Below are 27538 nucleotides of genomic sequence, written 5' to 3' on the forward strand. Positions count from 1 at the left end.
AATTTGTTTTATAAAAATTCTCTGAACGAGGTACATTTCTTTTCTAATAGTTGGAAAAATACTTCTAAACACGTTATAAAAATATATCATTCTTGGAGTTCTTTAAACCGACATTTACAGGATTTTCATTTTTTTTTTATCGGGAGTTTCGTATTGATATTTCACACGTCGTACGTTACAGTTTTCGAAAGACGAAAGAGGCTTTATCGTATTACTTTAAAGCAGCTTGCATTACCACCCTAAAATGAACATCCCACGAGTTTTCCCTAAAGTATATAATGTAATGTCAAAGCGTCTTTTTTTCCGTTTCAATTTAATAATATATGTATGTTTTGTGTATGCGAGTATGCGGGGAAAAATATATTATAGATCAATGTAACTCGAGTCTATGGACTATGACATTGGATTTTTGACAAACTATTTTTTTTTCACATTTTCTTAAATTAAATTTCATCTGTAGTCACTTCAGTTGTTGTTATTTCATCGTCGCGTTTATGCTATGAACTTAAAATATAATTCTTGGAAAATAAACGATGCTCATCACTAGTTATAATAATTTCCATGAATTTCGGTATTTTGGTTTCAGCTTCATTTCTAACTATCAAATGTGTAGCATTTTTTTACGACGTAAAATACTCAGTAGCTGGTAATACCTACTTTGTCCGTACAAGATTTTATTTTATTTTAAAATCATATCATAACTTAAATTCAGTTATATTTTGCACGGTGCTTTTCAGGAAAATGTAAAATAATTACAAAATTAACTTTGTTACAATGGTATAATTAATAATTTACATTTAACATAATAATCTATTGAAGTTTACTTGTGAAAGGTTGCACAGTGTACAATATTATATGATAATACAACGAAAACCTACGAAAATATGAACACTTTAAACATATAATATATTAATATACATTGCTATAATATTATAGACATACATTATATAGTACAGTGTGGTATAGTGTAGGAAAGAAGTCGTTGCGAAAATTGTCTCGTCGAGAGGACGAAGGTGCCGTTTTTGATACGGGTTACAGCCAGCTGGTCCTCGTTTCCTGCAACACAACGCTTTGATATATATTTATATATACGTAACTTACGTTATATATATACGTCATATTGTGTGTGTATTTATATATCTATAAGGTTTATTAAGAGTGGTCGTAATGGTTTATAGTTGTCGCGGATGTGCGTCTGGCTGCAAAGTCCCCGTGTTAAGCCACTTCAATAATGGCATTTTTATCACTCAGCGTAAAAGCCAAGAGACCATCTCCGCGGCGTATATTTGTGTAAAATGTTTGTTGTGTTTTTATTATTTATTTTTTTGTTAATTTTTGTGTGCCCTCTCCGCAGCCTGAACAACGGATCCTTAACGCCGTGGTACGTGGGCAACGACACAGCGGAGCGGAACGAGCGGGCAAAAAAGGCGTACAGCGCACTTCTAACGGTGACGGCACGTGAGCCCGACAACGAAGCATATCGCAACTTTTCCGTCGAGGTAAGTTAAAAAAAAAAAAATAATTTCAATTTTTTCCACCGACATTATATATTTTGATACGTGATGGATTTTTCGCATTATTTTTATTTTAAGTTCAAAACACATAGTTGTTAATATACATATTTATATATTTGGGTCGGCAATAAATCGATCAGTTTACCTTATCGCAACAATTCTCTGTGCGGTGGCTCTGTTAGGTCATGTGCATTAGGTTAGACGTGCGTTTTGTTTTGCAAAATGACTTATGTGACCCAAAACAACGGTCGTATATTTCATCCGAAATATCAAAAATATTCATAATAATTCGAACATTATCATAATAATATTATATACAGGGTGATTCATTAGGTAAGCCAGCCATAATTTTTTCTTAATCATTGAATTTATTTAGATTCTGATTTTCTAAAACGTTAGTTATATTTCAATCATGAGTCCATTATTTAATTTAATTTGTTATGCCAATCAAAGAGTGTCCTATGATACAAACTTGGTTTATGTTATATTTAAAATGAGAACGAATTTGTATAACTACAAAATTGTTAAGCTGATTATTTCTGTTACATCATGTAACTTTATAAGTTAATGTAAATTAATCAAAAATTGAACAAGTAATATCTCGATTAATAAATTCTGTTCACTAAGGATAATAGAACCCGAAAATAGTGTTTAAAAATATGGGGTTTTGATAATTTGAAAATTATACCATCTTATTAGTATTGATAATAATATTATATTACTATATCATAATTTTATAATTTGTAAGAATTGTCTTAATATAATAAATACTAGATTAAATGTGACATATGTTTACTGTATACACTATACACCTCTTTATGCTTTAGTATAAAATACATTTTAATAACACAGAATCTAATCATTTGAATTTTATTTATTTTGAACACAAATATTTCAAAAATCATCTACTTAACAATTTACAGTAAAGGTTTGGTTATCGTTTGAAAAAAATAAGTTTGGATCACCACTTGACAACATATCTTTAGGCAAAATTGAATTTGTAAATGAAAAATCCAATACCTACAATAGCGGATTGTGAAACATTAATTAAATTAAAATGTAGGTAGGTATACACTATACATTTTATTCAAATATAATTTACATAAATAATTTATTAAAAAATAATCTTAGTAATTAAAAAATGAATATTTCCGGAATTAAATAATTATCCACACACATTACCTTAATAAAATATAAAAATTTAAATATGATTGTCATATTTTATTACTGAAACAGTAAATGTATTAATTTTTCTCTTAAAAAGTAAGTTATATACTTAGGTACTACCTTAATATTATTAAACAAAAATTTAATATTTTTATTCCATTTATTATTCGTTGTTTTCTGTCTATGCTTAATTATATGTTCTGTTAATTTTCCGGGGTTTCATAAGTTTCTTTCATCATTATTTTGTAAATGTAATCGTTTTTACTGCGAGAAACCTATTTTTTAATATTTTTTATTATTATTTTGTTACCTACATCAAGAGCACTTTTTATACATTCATAATATTATCATACAACTCAGTGAAGAATGACGAGAGTTGAATATGATTTGCATTTCCGGAAGATGGGAAGAAATAAAATATGTGTCATAATATTGTCTTAAATTAAGCTAAAATAACTATAATGGTAAAAAGATGAAATGAATAATTTATTATATAAATATTTAAGGAGTAATTAGAATTTAAAAAAAAATGTAAACCTACCTTTATAATATATTGCAACATTAAACAAATTATTATGTAATTCAAATTACTAGGCGGCAAAGGGTTATCAACGGTGTGTTTATTCCGAATGAACTAATTCTCATACAGCAGTATAATATTAATACCTGCTCGGCGTCCACGTGTAAATGCTCTCGAATTCGTATTTTATGCTTAAACTTAGGTGTTGAATGTGAGAATAGCTCCGGTTTTATTTATTTTTCGACCCTTATTCATTATGATGTCCTTTTACTAAGTCTCTGTGTACCCACATGCGTTTTAGATTAAACGTAAACGTAATTTTTTCTTCTTATTCCATACATAATAATATATTAATTGTTAGTTAAACTTTGGACATGGCTAGGACATTCTCCGTAGATTTTTGCCGATCTGTAATTCATGTCGTACTTCAGCGAGGACACACACACACACACACACACACACACACACACACACATTGCGAACCTAACCTTCGTATAAATTGTCTGTGACATGTTATACAAATGTGCAACACCAAAAAAATCAATATTTCTTTTTACATGCGTTTTATACAATTGTGGTATACATATACGTTTTTTTTTACGTTATTTGTTTTGTTTTAACGCATGACTGATGATTAAAAACTTATTGAATTTTTGTAAAATACGTACCTATAATAATAGCTCAATTATTGGTATGTATAATTATATCTATGATGCAATTATAAACGTTATCATAAAATGTCATATTCCAATGATAAACTCCCGAAAAACATATTAGTGAAAATAATAGACAAATAATAATTGTTCGCCTGTAAACCAATGTTAGTGCTAAGTGGTTGTCATTATCTAAAACACTTTGAAAAGATGAAAAAAAGTGCCATCTGTAGTAATAGTACCTACCCAGTCAGTATAGTTGGTATACAGCATATGTATCTGGGATTTCCGTCTAACAAGCCATGTTAATTGTAAGTACTTCGAGGTCCTTACTTTTTGTACCTAATGCCATTTGGTTTAGATTTATCTTGTGAGCAGTATTTGGGATTACTTCATATTATACTGACTTTATTCAGAGGAATCTTTTAGTATTCCACATTGTACATGTTCAACTTATTATTCATTTTTGACATATTTCATTCAATTTATTTAACTCGACAACTGATTACATCGGTCATATGCAAACAAAAAGATGACTACAAAGTATGAATAAATTTTTTTTTTTCGAAATTATGAAAGCAATATTATAATACAATATGACTGATGTGGAGGATTCGCTTAAGCAAGAGACGAATGAACAAACAAAATCACAATAGATAGCAAAATTTAATGCATAATATTAATTGATTACCAGCTTGCCAACTCAAAACGATTGGTTTAGAATTTGAAAACGATGTGCATCAATAATTATTATTAACTCACGTTTGTACGAGTTTAATTAGTAAATACCTATTTAAATTCTGTGAATACAATACTACGTTCACAAGCATGCTATGTTGGCTTGAAAGATAACATCATGCCATTATTATAATAATCTCAATAATCTTATACTTATTGAAGTTGCATGGGAATAATATAGTATAATATTCGGAGAAGACTCGGATCTTTCAATTTATAATACGACACCAAAAAATTTCACACATACCTAACGTATTCAATTCACATTCTTATACTTTTCCCCTGTTGCATACTATTATAACAATGTAGTATAATATTATTAACTGTTAAAATGAGGCTATCCATCGATAAGACGTACTTTTAATTGTTATTATTTTTTAAACGAATTAAAGTCGCATCGAAGGGACTCGACGTGATTTCGACGCAATACTTATCTATTTAGTACCTATGCTATATGTAGTAATGATATAATAATAAAATGCAGTGGTTCCCAAACTTTTTAGTTCACGCCACTCTAAAAATGAAAAAAATAAATTGCACCTCTCATAAATAAATAACTATTACGGATATTCCCAAATCAAGTATATTATTGAATAACGTGACTTAAAGTAATACTGACATAGTGAAATATTTTTTTTTGAACAGTTAAGACGTTTCAAAAAAATTATCGTTGATTAAAAAATGTCAATATTTACTACGTGGTTCGTGCCCCACAGTTTGGGAACCGCTGATATAATGTACTATTGGACTTTTGCGGGAAACTATAGATATTTATCAAAAAACAATGACTATGATTTCTAAACAGAACCTAATGTCGTTTTCAGGTGAAACGCGTAGCCGAGGAAAAATACAACTACACGTTTGGCAACGAGTCCGTGTCTACGTTCGTGACGGCTTTCTACGACGCGGTGTTGCTGTATGGGCTGGCTCTCAACGAGACACTTGCCAGGGGCGGTAACCAGTCTGACGGGACGGCCATCGTCAAGGCCATGTGGAACAAGACGTTTACCGGCATCACGGGCGACGTCAATATCGACGCGAACGGCGACCGGATCGCCGACTATTCGCTGCTCGACATGGACCCCAATACCCACGAATTCAAGGTATACATACACCTCGATTTAAGATACTATAATGCATTATGTTGAACTCGGGACATCACGACCACTGTGTCTATACATTTTTTTCGTTTCCACTCTCTAAATTATTTACATGCCACAGTTATCATGGGCGAAGCGACGAACGTAAGCATGGTTGTTTTTGCAACGATAAAAATCATGTTCGGTTTCTGATATGTTATTTTTCATGTTTGGCATTTATGGTGAGGTATTTTGTAGAAACCCCATCGTGTTGAGGTAAATTTTGGGCGAAGAGGGGGGGGGGTGTTGAAAGTATGGAATTCCCAGTACTTTTCTTAATAATCAGTAAAGGACAGTGGGAATACGAGAGTATTTACGCAACACCTGCAGTTTTCAACAAAATCGATTTTGTAGTTTTGTTAATGTTTAGAGTGGACTTTAGGGACTAAGGATATTTACCAAAATATGATTATACAAGCATTCATTTTTAGACGTGATACAGATTTAAAAATGTCGTTTTTTTTTTTTTTTGTTAAGTATACCTACATCTGAAATGGTCAACTAATTTTATTTTGATATAAACTACAATAGAAAATAAATTACTATAGTAGTACCTAATATGAATATGTTATAGTGAATACACTAATGAATAGAGGTTACAACATCATCTTAGAATCGTTTTTCGTATAATAGGTACAATGATTGATCATTGAATTCAAATTTAACAAATTCATTACAATGGCGAAAAACACTCGAAACCTATATATAATTATTATACATCAGAGTGGCGAGTTCTTTGTTTTTTTTTTGTATAGCTATTGGCTAGTTCCATACATTTTAGACTTAAATATAACTATTATTAAAATGTGTATCAATACCGAATTAGATTTATCACTTATTGAGTCGAATACTCAAAAAAGGCTCAACCAGGGGAAGGGCCAGACTCAGGAATCCTTCACCCTGGTAGTGGTACCACTCTATACGATGAGCTATATAATGTAGGTTCATTACGGAAGTGCATTGGTCAGTGGTCGGGACACTACAGCTACTCTCCTCAAAAAGTAGATCTCTATCGCTATTGCTATTTTTTTTTTAATGTAGTGAGCTGCTTCTTACGCCATCGTTTGAATGTGGTGTGCTACTTTTACCCTACATATTTGTAATGTTTAAATTTAAAATTGGTAGACTTTAGTTTGTACTGATTTGGCATCTGGTCACTGGATGAGATTTAACTGCGTGAGTGAATCGTTTATTAAAACCAAAAAATTCACTAATAGGTTCACTCATGATTATTATATAATATAAATTAATAAATATAATAGCTATCCTAGGTCGAAGGTAGTGACAAAACAATTGTAATTTTCGCTACGCTAACTGAAAACGCCTAGCTACTATAATAGGTGTATTTTAACGACGTTACATATAATTAATCGCTACAAATAAAGTAGCGTCTCTACACTTAGACCACTCGCTGTTATTAGTTATAGCGCATGTATACTACAGATTTGTTGCGTCTATTGGAACAAAAGACACATTTTTTCTACTTAAACGAGTTAAAACCTAAAAATTAACTTTAATTCGACAAGACTTTTCTGTGTCCATGACTGACAGTCTGTATAATATATCATGGTGTTGTTTTTAGTTCGACGAGAACTTACGGTCAGTGATAGGGGAATAATGACTTTAAAGTTTCAACTATTATTTTTTCAGCCAAAATCAAATTTGAAGGGTATTTGTAGGATTTATGAACTTTGGTGCATAAAATGTTTTGAAATGTTTTGAAATGTTATGCGTATGTTTGTATATTGGAATTATTTCAATGTAACATGATGTTCCTATCTATAATATTATTGTTGACAATTTTTTTTTCAAATAAAATTATTGATATTGCATTTTGTGAAATTAAATTAAACAAATAATAACAACTTCGTAAAATATTTGATGTGATGTGTAACATTCAAAATTTTGGACTGATAAATTGTTATAACTATAAAATACAATTAAATTAAACAATTAATTTAGTATCCTATGTGTACCTATAATGTTTGATGTTTCAACCGATATGCTTCATCGGCCACATTGGAGCTATATTCACTTCAGATTGTATTAAATTACTTTTTAAAATGTCCGACGAACCTTAAAACACACAGCTAGGGTACCGTTAGCAATTGCACTAATTAAAATTGCAATGGATATGTCCTAAAAAAAAACACGGTAATAGGAAATACTCAAATGGCTAAAAGATACCGTCCGCATATCGATGTCACTATTTCATATATATAAGAATGATACTAGCTGTATGAGTAAATCGATATACATGTAAATTGAAGAGTATTATTAAAATATGACTACGGTGAATATACCCTTCGATGGTGTTCCGCACTATAATATAATATAATTTCCAACTCTTCGTTGTCTTTCATAACTCGCCGACGGTAACGACGCTGTGTCACATCAAATAATTATATGATGACAGTCTTTCATGATTGTTTATTTGTCTGCCGTCGCAAATAATTGATATGGATATTATATTATTATATCTTGTCACTTATTGTGTAGTATACGTGGTATGTTCCTTAAGTTTTCTTAAAAAACAACTAAATTGGTTGTTCGATGAAATTACAGCACAACGTCGTGTTTTATAGATCTCAACTAGTTTACGTCGAGTTCGATATAATAATATGAATTATGACGCGTATTTCCCGCTTTGATTTTGTTTCTTGTATACCCGTTTATCCATTAACTTGACATGAATTCTATTGTCCCTGTAATACTGAGTATGTACTCGAGATCATCATTCATTCGTGTTACAATGTCACAAATTTTGATTTATCATATCTATACTATCGGAGAGTGATTTCAAGTATTTCAGCATATTATTATTTATTATAGGTACGCGCACATCATAGTCGATATCGTGCCACGTAGATTATTCGTACTAATAGTTTTACCAGTACAAGAACCACATGGCCACGTTTACGATAATATTATAATATTAGATGTCGCCAGTCATTCGGTATTGAGTTCTTTTAGGTTTTAAATAATGTCTTGAATATCATAATGTATTGTTGTAACCACCACATAAATACTTCTGATTTGATATATTTTTTTTTTTTTTGAAAAGATTATTAATGCCATACTCAGTTGTGTGCTCAGCTTTTTTGAAAGGGTTGAATATGAATTGTTGACTGTTCTCAAATCACGTTATGAATACATCAATTGCTTTATCGTGTATTTTATATGACAAAAATAAAAGCCAAAGGAGGGATATGACACCCTTGCAGGTATGAGGCCTTGGTCATAATCACTGTTAAGACATTTTTACAACCTCTAACATCTATAGTTTAGGTACTTGTGTGTTTCGTTATCATTGTAGTATTGATACATCACTTGCATTACACCGAAAACAACATACTTATCTATAATTTAGACATATTTACTAAATAGTAATACAGCACAGTCACGGTAGCTTAAAATAATACTATTTAATTGGATTTTGAAGATCCTCAGTATTTTTCAAACCATAAGAGAATTTATTATATTTTATGATTTTTCAATATTTCAATTTGTAATATTATATTATTGTGATTCTATGAGTTTAAAAATTTTAAATTAGGTTTTAAAATATAAATTTGTATAGCTTAAAAAAAAATTTTTGTGTGCAAAATAAATTCTATAATATCCCATTTATTTTTTTACTTATAAAATAGTTCATTTGAAATAATACGAAAAGTAATAAATGATAGTTTAAGTTCAAATGCATACAAAAATATTTAAAAATGAAAAATAGATGGGGCCACCTAAAATCTTGTTAAGCGTAAAATTAAAATTAAAATTAAAATTTTTTACAGAAAATAGATTTGAAGAATACAGTTATGGATTGTGATTTAAGAAATAATGAAATAAAATATTTATTAAAATATTTAGAATTTAATTTTAGACAGTAAGAAATTGACATTCGAAATAATATTTGATATATTGAACTATCTTGAGGTGCGAGTAACTGCATGAAAACCGGTGAATTATAAATACAATTTTTTTATAAAAATGACAATAAACTTTACCATAGAACCAGCATTGCCATTGGATGAAATACATATCGCGAATTCAAAATATTCTATTTTTGTACTATGTAGACACTTATTCATTCAGTATTTTAGTACAGTGACATTTTTAATTTAAAGTTCATTTTTAAAAATAAATATCACAAAGTTTAATTTAACATAGATAGGTACATTTAAGTTAAAACAAACTTTTTTTCCGAACAACCTGAGACAAACATTTTTCTTTTTATTAAATTTAATTAATTTAAAAGTACAATTTTTAATTTTGTAACAAGTGTCAAGAGTGTTGACTTAGTTTGTAAATAAATAAAAATGTTATTAAGCTGTAGTTTTTGTGTTCAATACATTTCTTTTAATTTTGTATTAGTAAAAATATGAAATATGCCAAACATTTTTATACTAGTTTCAAAACGGGAAAATAACTTTTGAACTTTGATATGAGTAATGTATAGTTGTAGAGCTAACTTTTGGTTGGAAAATGTGATAATGTAATTTTAAAAACGTTACATGTGAATATTGTTTTTATATTATATTTCCAATATTATTTAAAATAGCTTCATTAAACAGGTTATTAAAAATATATTTGAACATTTAATTACCTTTTTTTATTTTCAATCAATTTAGATTTAAATTACATAATTCATAATAATATAAAAAATGCTAATTTCTTTAGTGACGTTCATTATTAATTTTAGGGCTTATGTATTATACCCCACAACAATATTTATGTGAAATGAAATTATTCATTTGTTATTAGATTTAAGAATATTTTTAAATTTATTCAGAAAAAGAAATATTATTAAGATATGATGTAAATAAACTAATCAGATAAATTAGATGAGTTATATTATTTTATATCAAATTCTGAAAATAATACAAAGTAGAAGTTTTAATTATTGAAATAATGAATATGATATATTTGAAGTTTGTGTACGTTATACTTAGGTACTATTATTAATAAGGGTTTAATCAAGTGCTTAAGTAAATACAATGTACCTTAAGTATACTGATCACGTCGTAGTATAGCAGCACACTCGATATTAACGATAATAATATTATAAAATAAAGTTATCAACTATTATATACTGTTATGGTTAATGTTTATTATTTGTTAGAAAAATGTGTACATATTGTGTTTTAATTTACAGTTTACAGATAAACATAATGGGTGCATAGAAAATGTAACATTTTTTTTACCATTATTACTATTTACTGTTCTATATTTCTTTGTGAAAAATATATTTTGGAGCATATTCCATTTCTTTTTTTTATTACGAAATTTACTAAAACTATAAGTCTTTTTTTTATTATTATTTTATAAAAACCGTTATGTCTGAATTGAATTAAATCTGAATGTGGTAACAATCTATGAAATATAAAAATCTATAAAGGTACAACATTAATATTAATACAATATTAGGGCTGTGTTTCGTTCTAGTAGGCATCAATTAATTTAACCAATTATAGATCGTATTGGGATATAATAAAAAAATATAATAATACCATTTTATTGGTATAGCAACAGTCAATAACCAAAATACATTGCACTATAAAGTTAATTTAAATATATTAAATATAAAATAATATACATATTATATAATTATAATGCATTATATCAAAATATAATGTGACATAAAACACACCACTATCAAATGCTTATGCTAATGAGAAACGTGAGACTTATGCAACAGCTGCTGCATCAACCAATAGCGCTAAGATAATGATTTTATGAAAACACTTTTACCACGTATACATCTCATCTTATTCATAAAAAAAATCATCTAATGTTTAAAAAAATATTATATTTTAAATACAATTAAAAAAATTGGGTTACCGCTGATAAAAAAAAAATGACAGAAATACTTTGTTAGCGTTTCTCGATTATCACAATGTGACGTGATTGTGTAACTAAAACTTAGTTATCTAATATAGATTTAATCTTAATTTCCGGGTTACTGAAATCAACCGCACGTTAATCGAGTCACACCAAAGTATGTGCTGTGGGTGATATATTGGAGGATAGTTTTACAATAGTTCGCAGTATAATCAAGTAGTAACAAAATGCCTGTATAACCGATCTGAAGTATTGAGAAGCTGTATCAGTTTTGATAAAAATTAATAATCGATCTGCTACGTTGGTCAGTGCTATATCAACCATCTGGTATTATATTATGCACATCGCCAATCATCATAAATCAAAAAAGAGTCTAAATAATTTAATTACTATGGCCAAGGGACTTTAACACTAAACACAATAATTATTTAAGATGTCGTGTTCATATAATCACCAGACGGTATCAGACCACACACAAATGAATGGTTCACCTAGTCATGTCGATACATACGAAATATCTGCTTCAATTATGATCGAGTGTATTACTGTCTTACTGCTATCAATAAATCCTAGTCGATGTATCAGTGGTTAATTTAGTTATGAAAACAATCCCGTTCATATGCGTGTACAGGAACTTCTCACGGACCTCAACGTAGACCATATTTCAGAGTAAAAATCACAATTAATTCGTCTTCACAATTGTGTCTTGATAATTCATTAAAAATATTCGAACCAAACTGCATGTATGTTTACATGGATTTTTTTGTAATGTATAAATTTACCATTTACTTAGTGTGTTCTTTAATCAAGTAAGCACAAGCAAAGTAATACCAAAAAATATTCTTATGAAACAAGGTGCAGGAAAAAAAATGGCCGATCATCTTACTGTAGTCATTACAGAAGCCTCACAGACTTCTTCTAAATCCTTGCCACAAAATATAACGCACGGTTTTGTTGTTTTGTCCCGGTATATATTCTCCTTAATTCGACGTAAACACATTGTTAGACGTATAAACGCAATTGGCAAGACTAAAGGAATCAGACGGATAAACAATTACCTATTAAATAAACTCACCAAAGCCGTGAAAACAGCCATACAAAACTGCCATGTGTCGTCCTACAATAACTATATAAAGTTTGATTCAATTTGTAGTAGGCGATAAAAAGTCTATTCAACAAAGAAATTAATACTTTATTGCTCCCATACAGGTGCTAACAGTTAATCAACAATAGTGATAGGTACGTGATGTTTTTTATGCAGAAATGTTATATAACATATTTTCAGTAAAGTTAACAAATTTATCAATAGAAACAATGTCCGGCGGACTTATACATTTTTAGAGCCAATGTATCTGATTACTCAGTCTAGAAGCCTATACGGATTATGCATTATTATTTGTATTATATAATACTCGTCATTTTATTATTATTATCCTTACGATCAATATCATGTCTATCGTGTTATGACACAAATTATAAATTATGCTTACATCTTAGCTTAATTTCTATGTAGAAAGCAATTAAAAATATGCTATTAGTATACTACTGGTTTTAAATAAATAAATTTAAAAAAAAACATTTTTGCCAAAAATCAATTTTTAAATGTAAACAGTGCACAGCAATCTGAAAGCAAATTTCGAGTGTAGAATACAGAAAAGAATAGCCCAAAAAAATAAAACAAACAAATAAGTAATGAGAACCGAGAACCATCGACGTTTTTGATAAATTATTGTGTAACCCATTTTTTTCTTCAAACAGTATGAAAATCTACTGTTTACCAAATTTACGTTATATTATGTAATATGTGATATATCTATAATGCCGTGATTTCGTGTATTTGTTTTCTGTACGGTAGAAAGCTTCTTCTGTACATATCAAAAAATGTCTCTGTATGAATACGCACACACACACGCTCGTAATATCTTCTCTTGTACATCTCATCGAAAAACATGGGAAATTATAGGCGTGCGCATAAGCGAAAAAGAGAGCCAACAAGTGCACGACTTAGATTTCTTGTCATATTCCGCGACTTAAACGTTATGTCGATAAATGTGTTTTTAACGGCGGCGGCGGAAGCTTTAGCGGTGTTGCATTATATTATATACACCTTGAGGTGTTGCGCGAGACGAAACAAGAAGTGTTTGGAAAAAAAAATTGATAATAATGAAATGTGAACGGAAAGGAAAAACGGTGTCTGCGGCCGTCTATAAATACATATTATATGTATATAATTACTTAGTGCCACGAAGGGTGAAAAAGTTAAGCCGATCTTTCCGCAACATCGTGCCATTAAATTACATTTATATCCTTGCCGAAAGCGACGGCTTTATACAACAGAATCGTTTACAATTTCACGGCGGCCAGAAGGTTTTTCGCAAAGAATGAAAAACACCCCGAGACGCATTTTACCTATAATATTAAAAAAAAAAAAAATAGCTCCTTGGCAATACAATTACGACCTGAACCTAACCTGGAAATTATAATTGCACGGGCCACTGCGTGTTCCTGTATAAGAAAATCGTAATATGGGTGCCCGGGCGCGCCGTTTGGGAGTGGTGATTTGGGGACACTGCAATTATTATACACACCCTATGACATAGGCCCGGGGTAGTCTGTACAAAATTCATAAGATATAGCATAAAATAAATCTAAATATTTGGAAAACTTCATAGTCTATGAATTAAATAACAATAGGAGACGTAATGCCGTAATGGCAAAATGTTTTAAGTCGCTTCGATTAATATTTGTTTTAATTCAAACTGCCGATTATTGTAAACTATTGAGAGTATCATGAATCGTATACTTTTGGCCCGCTGAAGTATTATCTAGATCCGATTTTCTACTTAAAACCACTGACAAATTTCAAGATTTTTACTTGCCCCAAAAGGTGGATCTACGCGTATATCATTATAACACCTGCAAGTACGATGCGCATTCGCATGTTATGTCGTCGTCATTGTGATCGTACTCTGTACCTATTGGTACAGTGATTCCGCAGTTTTTTTTATCGTTTCATCCACGTGTACATCATATCGTATATTATACTCGGAATGGACGATCCGTGTTTGAACATCTGCAGCACGAACATAACACAGAACAATATTATAATATTATACAATATATAAAACAGCATTATATATTGTAGGACAATGCCGGCGACACGTACATACAGACCGTACAGTAATATTTCAGTAAACACTAATATTATGCGACGATGCGATGTATAATTTCGATGGAATTGACGAGACGTTTTCGATCGATGCACGCGCTTCGTCAATCACACAGAAAATAATATCTCTACTTATCCTACAACTCGATGTTGTACAAGACACGACCGTCCGTCAGTACAACAACGACAACAACAATTATTATACTATGTCGATGGCGATGAATACCATGAAAATAATAATAATAATAATATATTATAGTGAGAACTTGTGACGTGTGCGTGACGGAAATTTTTACGAATCCTCCCTCATCTCTTTCGGACGCGATGACGATTTGTTCTGAAATCGTGCTGAAAAAACTCACAAAACAAAGGAATTGTTTCACCTCTATAAAAATATTATTGCAGCGCTTCCGAAACTAACCGAAATCGACGGTTTCGTATGTCAGTACACCGATTCCTTATACAATTTCGCCTAAATTTCAATGCATTTTTATAACAACCCAATCGTCGTGTTACTATTTATTGTTATTATATTATGAATATTTACTGTACTGTCGTTATAAGATTTTTTCAGTTTATCATCATTATTTTTATTTTTTAGTTAAGGTTTCAACATCTATGGTCATTAGCCTGGAGGATATTTAGTACTTAACTATGGGGTGGGAGGTTAGAACACGTGTAGCTATATGTGCCGAGGATTTGTCGCTAAAATCTGGGTGGTCACCCATCCGGGACTAGTTACACTAGCCGATACTTGACCTCAAAACACGGTTTGTGACTGAAGACAACCACTGTGAAACACCTGTCCACTGCAGCTTACTTTTGTATTTTAATATTTTATTAGTATTACTGATGGCAAAAAAAAATATATCTAAAATAAGAACCATATCGCAATGTATAGTAATATCATAATACCGGTATAAATCCATAACGGCTTGAATGATTTTAGGATGGATAATTAAACCAATTCAGTAATAGTATGTTTTTCATAATATTACAAGTGCAAATGCCGTTACACAATTAGGCAAATTCGAGTATATAGCGGTCTAGGGATAGACCATAACGTAAAATGATCTACTACCTCTTGTGAAGTATAGGTACTGTCAAAAAAAAAAAAAAAATGCATGAGAGATTTTGTAAAAAATGCGTGGTTCAGGTATAGATAAAAAATTACTTTAGAACCAAACAAAAAACGTATGCCACCAGTAAAATTTATGTCTGTTAGAACGGAATATTATATAGGTAGGTAACATGATTCAGTACCGTTTTCGTCTTATACGCTGTGCCTTGTGCGTAAGGTTTATGTTTACAAAACATTTTCTTGCATAATAATATATCATACAAAATGTGTGCCAACACAAGAGTATGCAATATTTGGTAATTTTCAATAATAGTATTTTGTGTGTAACGTTTCGACTACGATTAAGTACCTTCTACTGGAGTAATAATATATTTAGAAAAAAAAAACGCAACAATCTCGTTCAGAAATGCATTATTTTTAAGAGGGTTCATAAATTTATGTTGTTGGCTCAGAGTCCAAACAAGGGTGACCCTCCTAATAATATTCCAAATATCCCCCCCCCCCCCATACGATTCGCTTTATTTTTGGCTAGGGTGGTGGATTCCCGGGATGTAACAGCGCGGCGCGTGCCGCCGCTTTGACACGTTGAAGTAGACTTACCAATATTGCCAGCCAAATTCAACAACAACAACAACAACAACAACAACATCAATAATAATATAATTGTTATTGTAATTAGAATATTAGTTTAACAAGGTCGGTTTTGGTTTTCAATAGGTAGTGAATATTTTAAGGTTCGTATAACAAAATAGGTAACTGGTACTAAAATACATAACTAAAAAATGTTGTATTTATCAACTCAATTGACGACAAACACATTTCAAGAAAAAACAATCTATTCAAGTTAAATGTCTGTAACATTGAAAATAACACTGTTATTTTCAATTTTAAAAATGATTGAAACAATGATCCTAATCGTTTTTGATGCGAGTTTAAATATTTAATTACATTTTTAAATATTATGTTTTGTTTTTGAGCTTTGCTGTTGGTGTGTTTTTGGTAAAGACATTCGATATAACATTTTACTTGGCATAATCCAAAATTCCAAAGGGTGTATCAACAGTATATATAACGGAAGAATGGAAAAAAGAATATTAAGCTTTATATTATATTAATTTATTTTGTTTATTTTTCTCTAGCAATAAAATATAGTAGAAAATATTGTACGTGTGCGTTGAAATCATTGTATCTGTATGAATAGAATCCCACCTTAAACGGTACACTTTGAACATAATAATAATACAGATTGTTTGTATACGACGAGATCGTAAAGATGATCGTATTGTCATCGATTTCAATGATAAAAGTATAGCAATAATTGTTGGCCTCTCCACTATGGAGATGCATTCTTATACCGTTCACTGACAGCGTCAGAATCTTAAACTAGGTAATTCGATTATTTGGTAACTGACAGTACTTTAAATACAAAAAAAAAAGTATGCCCTAAAATAAATACTACTTAGTATGTATTATATTTCACTATTTTGTAAAAGCCGGTCGGCTTTATTTTTAAAAATAAATTAATGAGTAAAGATTTTGTCAGCTTATACCTGTATGTTTTTTTATGTCGGAAGTCTGTAAATTGTACATTTATTGAATATATATTTATCAACCAAAATTTAAAATTCATGAACAAAAAAAAATTTTTTTCGTATTTATTAAAAGCAATAACAAGGTTAACAAACCCGGACATTTTTTAAGAAAAATAAACGTATCATATTTAATTTTTATAAACATAAATTAATTCAAATGTTAATTATTTTATTTTCAAGAATGTTATTAAATTAATTGCTTTTTATGTTTAATAATTTATTAATACAATCGTAATTTGCATTCTGCCAACTAATATGCTATGATGTAAGCAAAACAATTTAAATTTATCATCACGATAATGCATTTTCTCTGTTTGATGTAAATTACTAAAACGATAACAGTCTCTTGTACGTCTCTTTCACGAGCACCAGGTGTAAATATTAAATGCAAAATCAAAAATTGGTGTTGTTCGAACAATGGGTGGTCGGATCAATTGATTTTTCTTACCGTACAAATGCACTTCATGACTGAAATTTGTGATGAGAAAAGTTTTAACGAACTCGGCACGATGTCTCCCAATAAATCGTCTGGTAGAACATATAAAAAAACGGCCATGAGCCTTGGTACCGTGTCACATACTCGGTGGGTAAACGGTTTATCTATAATTATCCATGTGATAACTATAATAACACATTGCAAGTAATGAAGACAATGAAGTACTCAATTGCGTTACACAATCTTAAAATAGTTAAGATTAATAATATAGTTAATATAGTTAATATTAAAGTTATTTTATTATTATTATATTATTATAATATTGTTCGTCGTGTACGAATTATTGAGATTTGTGACAGTAAATAATATTGTTCAAATTTGTTTTTGTTTTTTTTTCAATGTGATTGGATAACCATTAATTTTGTGCGTGTGTGTGTGTTTGTTTTATATTTTGGCAGATAGTGGCGAACTATATCGGAAAAAATCAATCGTTAGAATACGTGTCGGGCATGAGCATTCACTGGGCCGGTGGCAGAACGAACCCACCGCCGGATATACCGGATTGTGGATTTGACAATTCCCTCTGCAAAAGTAATGATTTTCATTCCTACTTTTAGTCTTTCTACTGGATATCTAGCTCGAGAATAGTTGATCGTGTGTTATCCCTATACATTCGGGAAAATCATCTCCCGTCAGTATCAACATAACTTATAACGATTTCTGGTTGATTTTACTTAACACTATATTTATATTTTACCGTTCCAATTTCACATCAGCACAAAACATTCATGATATTTTTTATATTTTTATTATTTTCCCCCCTTTTTCTCACTTCAAAACCATTTATAAAGTAATCCACCAAAAAAAATGTTCCCTTATACCTTTTACTTTATACACTACTATTACTATTTTATACATTTATTATATTTCTAGATTTACAATATCCCTCTTTTACCAACATATTTATCCTTTATATTGGTTCTTTTCAATTCCAATTCTATATTCTGAATTTTGATTTTTCGGTCCAAATTTCAATTAATTTCAATATGGGTTTCAATATAATATTTTCAACAACAATCTCTTTAAGTTATATTATTCTTTTATTAGAAAAGAGTACAATCAGTTGAAATATTTTATCATAGAATGAAGTTTACAGTTTTTTTCATTATTAATTGTATTTTTTCTAATTACTTCACCACTGTATAACGATTCTATAAACTTTTAATTTTAAATTAATTATTAAACTTTTAAATTAATTTTTCACTACCAACCCGTATAACCTCTTATAGTAGTTAAAATAAGCTGTTCTTAAGAATATTTACTTATACTAATAACTAATAAGTAATAATATTATCACACATAATTATAATGTTGTATAATGTAAGATTAATAAGATTTGGATGACATGTATTATATTGACTATATTAAACATATGTAGATTAACCACAGAGCATGCTCACCTCTTTTATATCTTTAATAATGCAGTTGTTTAAAATCTAATTTTTGGAATTTTTAATGGAAAAAAAATTAATCCTAAATACTTAAGTTTAGACGATGAGTGTCAGGAAACTTAAAAAAATGTAAAAAAGGACACTCCATAAGTAGGCAGAACAAAAGAATAAAGAGTGTATCATGAATTTTAAAATATGGTTTTTAAGTAAATTAAATAATTCCAAAAATTAGATTTTGAATGATTTCATTTTTGAAAAAAGGGGGTTGAGCATGCTTGGTGAATTACTTCGAATGTATTTTACATAAATATTGTATGATTTTATTTTATTTGAATTTATGTTTTCGGTGTACAGCTGTGGGACACTGTTCGGTCGTCGTCACTCGTCACATGCAGCTTATCATACCGACGACCGGGCTATCCCACAGCTAATTAATTATACCTATATATTGTGTATGTGTTCATGGAACGACACGACGACGACGGTTAGACTGCTATTTTTGTCAATTTAATATTTTAATATACTGCCGTATACCATCGTCTGTCTGTGTCCTGCTATCCACTGTGATTGGCTGTGAATGATTCCTTTTTTATATGTAGTGTATTGCTTAGATTTAATACAGAGTTTACACATGTATTTCTGGTCGTCATTCGATTACGTTCCGTTTCAACCTTTTATACCTTTCCGGTGTTTCGATTGCGTCCACGAGTCAGATAGGTAAATCATTTTTTCCTACCTTCTTATATGTTCCGATTGCGTATAGTCATATCAATAACACTATATTAATAAGATTTTCGTAGCAACTATTGAATACATTCGCTGTTATTTTTAAGTTTTTATTTATTTGAATGACAATATAGATTTTTATTTCATATCCTGTAGCAGAATATTAAGATACCATGTTGTTCGAGTATTGTTATGCACAAAACTCAAATAAGTAATTATTTTGTCAGTGATATTCAAAAAAATAATAATACAAAAATAAACAAAAATCAGTTCAAATATTATATAAGATTAAATAATTAAAAAAAATATATTTCTGGCCAATCAGTGTTATAAAATGATAATGATACAAAAACATGTAAATTAAAATTATATAACACATACATTTAAATAGAATAGATCCACACACCATATGGGCCAAATATATGAGATGTATTTAACACTTACCCACTATACAAGAGGACGCAATCGGACCGCTTAAAAGGTAGGAAAAAATCGTTTTCTTGAGTCTGGGACTCAATCGACGGTCTTCGATATTTTTATTTTCATTTTTGGGGTCATCTAGGAGTCTCACCTCCTACAGTATACAACATTTGTAATTACTATTAAAAACGGCAAAGTTTTGTATTAATGTTATTATTATTACATTTTTTTTTAGCAATGCCTGGTTATGCGATACTCAGTATAGTCCTCAGTTCAGTTGTAGTGATTCTAGCAATAGCTTCAGCTCTAATATACAGGTAATTTATAATACACAGAATAATTATTATAATACAAATATTATTACTATACATACAAATTGCAGTGTAATAGTAATAATTCCACAATTATTAAACTGTAAAAATTAAATTTGATCTCATCAACATTACTATTAACTGATATTATTTAGGCACCGATAGGTGTTTATTTAATATAGTTAATTATTTATAATTTGGTAAAATATTTTCGTGTTGATTATGATTTTTACCGTAGAAAGTAGAAACGCTGTATTTTCCCAAAATGTTTTCATGCTGCGTTTTCCCATCTCGTAAAAAGAAAAAAAAATGAAAACACTGAAAATACCGGTTAAACGACCTTATATATTTTTTCTTATTCCTTGGCACGTATCCGGCTGCATTATTAATGGTCTAATCAGGATGCCCTTTCGTTGGAATTCGGGTAGGTATTGTATGCGTGCTTTGAATCATCCCGATGTATGGTTGACTATTATTTTTCATTTTTACTATTTTTCATCAAAAATGATACCAGTTACTCGGCAAGGTAAACTTTAATTTTATATCCAGAACAGTTTTGTTGTATACATTTTTCATTTTAGTGATGTCCCTGATTTTTTCCAACAGAAATTATATAGTTTGTCCTTTTTCATTATTTTATTAACGAGTCATTTTATTTTCAACTTACCACCTTTTTATTTTTATTGAATGCTATTTAATTCGAATAGTAATTAAAATTTTTTTTATTTTTCAAAAGTATAATAAAACTATTTTTCATTATTTTGTATTATTTATCTTTTGTTTCTAAATTTGATATAGCTAGAGTGTCGTTATAATATTATTATCTTTGAATTAAAATATTGTACTGTTGTAACTTAAATGAACTTATAATTATTAGGAATAAAATATTTTTTTTTTGTAGGTACAGTAGAAATTCGCTCATAATATATATAACTGAATATGTGTAAAAAGAGTAGAAGTGTTAATTCAAGCATTTAACTTATTAGGCTCTACATTTAAATATAGGTTATTATATATAAAATATAATTAAGTAAATTCATTAACTTAAGTTTTTTTTTCCCCAAATACCTTTTTTTATGTGGTACAATTAGCCTGCTTATAAAACAATTTTATCTCTAAATTGTGCGAAAATATTTTCATTCAAAATGTCAAAGCTGTTATTAATTAATCAAATGGTTTGTTTTGTTAGTGTTTAGTTAGCTGAATGCAGCTCTAAATGTAAAGCTTAAATGAAAACATGTTTTTTCTTAAATTATAATTTTCTTATGGATATAATAATATATGTTTTTTAATTAATTTAATTAAAAAACTAATTTGTTTGATTTTGAGGAATAATTATCCAATATTTTCTTTCCTCAGGTTAATAAGAGCTTAATGTATTTAGAAAATGATGTAATTTATGTTTGTAATATAATTAGATATCTACTTAGCATATTAATTTATAATATTAACGCGGTGTAACAAAAAATCATAATGAAGATATAATGTATTATACTTAAACGCAGCTTGCGCAAAATTATTAATTTAAAAAAATACATAAAAATTGCATACACCTACAAATGTTGTATTTAAACAACGTACCTCAATATCATAGTATAATGTATAATTACTTCATTATAATTAAAAAGTTGAAAATTTCAGAAAACTAATGAAAGCTTCCTAAATTCGCAAGAAGTTTTGAAGACTTGAATAATTTAACACGGCCGAAGGCCTTTTCAGTTTTCTTCGAGTACCTATATCCTATGCACTTTCTCTTGATCGAAAAAAGAAAAAGAAAATACAGAAAAAATTGGAAAAGAAGTTTATTCGACCGCATGTCAAGGCACGTCCTATACACTAACTTTTCATTACTAAACATTTATTATTCAGGTAAAGCTCTTTATGGGTTATTTATGTTTACGATCCAGTGTCAGAGTTTTTTTTTAGTTTATATCCGATTATTTTTCATTGTACTATTGGTAGTGTGCTTCTGTGAATAGTATCAGATCCCTTTCAACCATATAAATAATTCAGAGTTATCTTTAAATTGTTCATACAAATAATACAATATTTTTTTCAATCTTTAATAATTGAAACTAAACCATTAGGAACGATCCAAAAAAAATAAGTTTTTTATTGTCATTTCTTGGTAAAGGGGTCGTTCAAATTGTATTAGAAAATGGGTCATTATTAAGAATAATAAAATTATTTACAATGAATATTATTGTATTCGGAAAGCAATAAGCTGATTAACCCAATTTCGATAATATTGAACAAATCGATTCATACATAGAAAATGTTTAAGTATTTTATTCACTGGTGTTATTGTATGGTTTGTTCTTGGATCATATGAAATTTTTATGTATCAAAGATTTATTATAATGGTCTCTGGTATATTAATGATTGTACAAACGTTTTGGTAGTAGAGTTGGAATTATTCTGGTAGTGTTTTAGACCAATGTGGCAGTGTCACAGTTAGTGTGTAATTTAACTAAATTCACACCATATTATAAATTAAACAATTGAAATTAATGTGGTTTAATGAGTTGTACAACGATTCAACGATTTTCAAACTGAATAATGTTTTTCTAACATGTGTCAAACACTTACTAATTAATTATTAGAATTAGAATGTCTAACTGTTCAATAACCAGTACCTGAAAATTACTAGATATTCAGAATTTGGTGTTAAATCGATAAATCATTAAAAATAATATTTGTAACTTTCTAAGACAAAAAACATTTAAAGTGAGGTTTTTGGTACTTAGAAAACTTTTAGAATAAAAAAACTAAAATTGTACTAAACATTACTACTTTATAGTGTTATACTAGCAATTATATTGCTATAATATTATTGGGTATCTAAAATTATTTGGGCAGAAATTATAAGAATAGGCTGATTAATGCTCTTAACAAAAATCATGACCTTATTTTTCGCATTTTAATTTATTGTATCAATATAGTTTTATTACAACAAAATATTTCTATAATTGGAAGTTATTATTTTCTTATAGTTCTATTATATTGGATACAAAACAAAGTATACTGAAATCTTATTAAAAAACACAGACAGTCAAAATAAATCAGAAACAATAATATTAAGATATGAAATATTTTATTTTCTATGCACATTTTTTAATTCTGTTTTATTCCATGTTTAATATTTAATCCGAATCAATTAAAAAGTCTTTTTTTCAGTAGTATTTTAATATAATATTCAATTTTTACAAATCTTGTTTCAATGTAAAATCGTTGCATTAAATTAACATAAATAATGATAACTTATATAAAAAAAAAATTATAAATAAAGTTGTAACTGTATTGCGGAATAGTGTAAAGTTTCATAATTTTATTATCTGACTACCGTTTGGAGTAACAGAGTTAGTACGTTAATATGATTAGTAAATACGTGTTGGTACAGATCGCATTCATTAATTTTAATTCTTAATTTACGTAAAAATGTATTCAACTGAGGAAAACTAAGGATTGCTTACGGAACGAGAAGACAATAAATAATAATTGTTTGATGTATATACGTATTAAGTAGGTATATAATTTGAAAAAAATACAAAAACTTATTGGTAACCATATGAACTGTACAAACGGTTTAAAGAGTAAAATCACTAGAACAATGATAACTAATCGCGAAATAAGGTCGGAAACACATTTTCAAAAAAATGTAACGATTTGAGGATTTGTTGGATCAGAATTCAAGTCCTATGCTTTACGAACGTAGATATTGTATTATTTACCCAAAATTAAAATAAGCCAACTATAAATGTTTTTATATCGTTCGAGAAAATGTGCCGTGAAAATGAGAAATTTTGTTATAGTCAGCGGCAGATAAAAATTATTTCTGTTAGGCCAAAGAGAGTGTCAAAAAACGAGACTAGTTTGAGCACCGAAGATGATAAAACATGGTTGTTATGACAGTACCTACACGTCGAGTGAATGAAAAATAAAACCAAAACCATTGATTGGTTCATCCTATTTAACAAAATATTTTATACTCAAAGAGCACACAATACTTTTATTTTATGTATGTCAGCCCATGCCTACAGATAATGCAAATAAGTCCAACGGTGGACAATCTTATACAAACCAAGAACAAAGATTATTATTCATCAACTTTTTATAATCGGTTCAGATTTATTTTCAAATTGATTCAAAGGGATAGGTACTGGATATTTTTATGTTATATGTAGACACGATAATATGCGGTTTTGAACTGAGTAGGAAAAAAAGAAAATACGATATGTTCAAAATAACTGCTAATAAAATTGTATTTTAACCCCATATTTAAATATGTACAACATCAAAATAATTGATCAATTAAAACATCGCCGCTAATAATTTAGAAACTTTAAATTAAAATACCAAGTATTGTGAACACATTGAGTATTTTAAAACTGCTTTAGTAATGATTTATATTGTATTATATTGAAAAGATGCAATTTTTTGAGTTTAAAAATAAAATATTTAAATTACCGTAATTCCCATCAATGTTTGATAGACAATAAATGTTTAAATACTTAAGAGTTTTCAGTGAAATTATCACGAATCCAGTAGACTTGTGTACTTGCGAGTAGAGATTTTAAATGCAGAACTCATAAATAACAGATGCTGTAGCTTGTGTAGAATTATTGTTGTCAACTAAAAATAGATTAATGGTGTATTGAATTTTAGTTTAAAGTCTTATATTAGTCAAGCAAACTTATGAATATGATGTTTTTAAGTAACTTTTAACACTTGGGAATCATTATTATAATTTTTAAATATTCAGAAAAACACAGTTACTTATTAATTATTCATTTGGGAATCATTAAATCATTTTTTTATTTCATTTGTATAATTTAATAGACTTGTTTTTTAAATTGGAGTAAAGGAAAATATGTAACTTTTCTAATTGGAAACGATCTGAATTTATCGAAAAATCCCTAACTTATATACCCCCTAAAATAAGGTATTATGATAAAGGTTTAAAGGACTTTATTGGATACTGGAATTTGATTGTATCTTATAGTTTAATTATAAAATACCATGAAGGACTTTACCTTTAATATCATTCAAACTATCTATTGTTTCCAAGACTATTTCAAATAATTGAACTTAAAATCCGTAGTCTTCTAATTTGTCTTATTCCCAAATGAAGTATTATTGTCAGAAGTTCTTCATAATTACATAATATTATGCCTATATTGACCAAATTTGACTTGACATTTGCTTAAAAATGCTATAAACAACCTGAAAATAACCGATAACCTTTAAACCATTTTTTTTTCATTTTAAACCATACAAGTTTTTCTCGTGTCACTTTTGTTCCTTAGAGATTTAAAACAAAAACAGGTGTATATGAAAGTATTTTCGTTCAAAAGCTGCAATGTGAAAGTAAAAAATAGTTGCTAAAAGTAAAAATGTTATTGACATTATACAGGCATCATGATGTATACAATATTTGTATGTTTCTTGTATACTTATTTTTCGCAATACTCGTCAACATTATTTTGTAAATTGTCTAATGTTGTTCCTCGACTAAAATTGCATTTTTATTGTAAATTTGAAAAATGAACATAATATATGTTAGGTAAAAAATAATGAATAGTTTTAGTTATATCAAAATAAACACAATATATTATCAAATATAAGAACACAATTCTTACTTTTCTTAAATATTTTTGAAGTTGAAATTTATTCAATAATTTTATTTTATTTTTTAAATATAGAAAAGTTCATGTCTTACAATTTACATTATGAATAAAATGTGTGCGTGTGTTTGGTGTCCAATACTGCGTGCAGGATGAACTGAAACTTCTTCGTACATAGTTTTTTTTATTTTTTAATGATATTTAGGCTTTTTTGAAAATGAACAATCTCGTAGCAAAGACTTGCATGAACTGATAGGATTTTAGGTTCAAGTTCGTGATGCAAAAAATTATTTATTTATTTCATTATTTTTATTTATTCTATTTATTTTACTTAATGTCTTCATTATGGTTTATTTTCTGACTCTAAAGTTACGACAGTAATTATTGGTTTATGGTGACTAAAATAACTATGTAGGCATACATGTACACTACTTTTTTTTCTGAATTAAACTTATTCTTTGTATGAAAGTTTACACGTTCGATAAATAATAACACTTTCAAAGGGTATCTTCGTCAAGTCCAAGGAAGTCTTGAAGGTTTTTGCAGATAGGTATGATGTCATATTTTTGCCCAACTGCTGTGTGTCTCCGCTTCCCGACATTTACCTAATTCTGAAATAAATGAATCTCGAATACAATTCGGTTCATATTTTTTGATAATAACCAAAATGTACGAATACTGCAGTTGTACTTGTGAATAGTTTTCAAACGTAAATCATGAATACATATGCGTGTATGTGATTTATTCGAAAAGTTTTCGAAAACCGCTTTTAAACTTTTAATAATTATAGTAGCGTAAAACATACTTTATACTTCTCATATTGTACTGTAAGTGTTCGTTTGTGTTTTCTTTAACTCGACTTATTGAAGGTAATGTTTTACATTCAATATTGGAACTTACTGAACCAAGAAACGTATACGACTCACGGAAATCATCATTAGTAATTGATAGGTGACGATATTGACTTTGAATATCGCTATTATAATATTGCTATTCGGAATAAAATAGTGAAACACAGTGTACATTAATGTATACCTACTTTTTAGAATTAATATTAGTGTTACACGATAAAAAACTTGAATCTTCAAAAATTTAGAAATAGAAAAAAATACTTTTGTGGACAAATGTCATATAAAACTTTGGAGCGAAAAAAAACTCG

The 27538-nt window shown here is 28.8% G+C and overlaps 1 protein-coding gene across 1 annotated transcript in view; it reads left to right on the forward strand.

The window, feature by feature from the left end:
* LOC111028584 (atrial natriuretic peptide receptor 1) overlaps nt 1–27538 on the forward strand; it is a 284757-nt gene that overhangs the window by 107130 nt on the left and 150089 nt on the right. The window contains exons 5-8 of the mRNA XM_022307288.1: nt 1355–1499; nt 5417–5695; nt 18306–18438; nt 20680–20761. Of these exons, the coding sequence (XP_022162980.1) occupies nt 1355–1499; nt 5417–5695; nt 18306–18438; nt 20680–20761 (639 nt within the window). The remainder of the gene's footprint in view (nt 1–1354; nt 1500–5416; nt 5696–18305; nt 18439–20679; nt 20762–27538) is intronic.

Source organism: Myzus persicae, unplaced genomic scaffold, assembly GCF_001856785.1.
Source record: "Myzus persicae strain clone G006 unplaced genomic scaffold, MPER_G0061.0, whole genome shotgun sequence".
In the NCBI taxonomy this organism is placed as follows: domain Eukaryota; kingdom Metazoa; phylum Arthropoda; class Insecta; order Hemiptera; family Aphididae; genus Myzus; species Myzus persicae.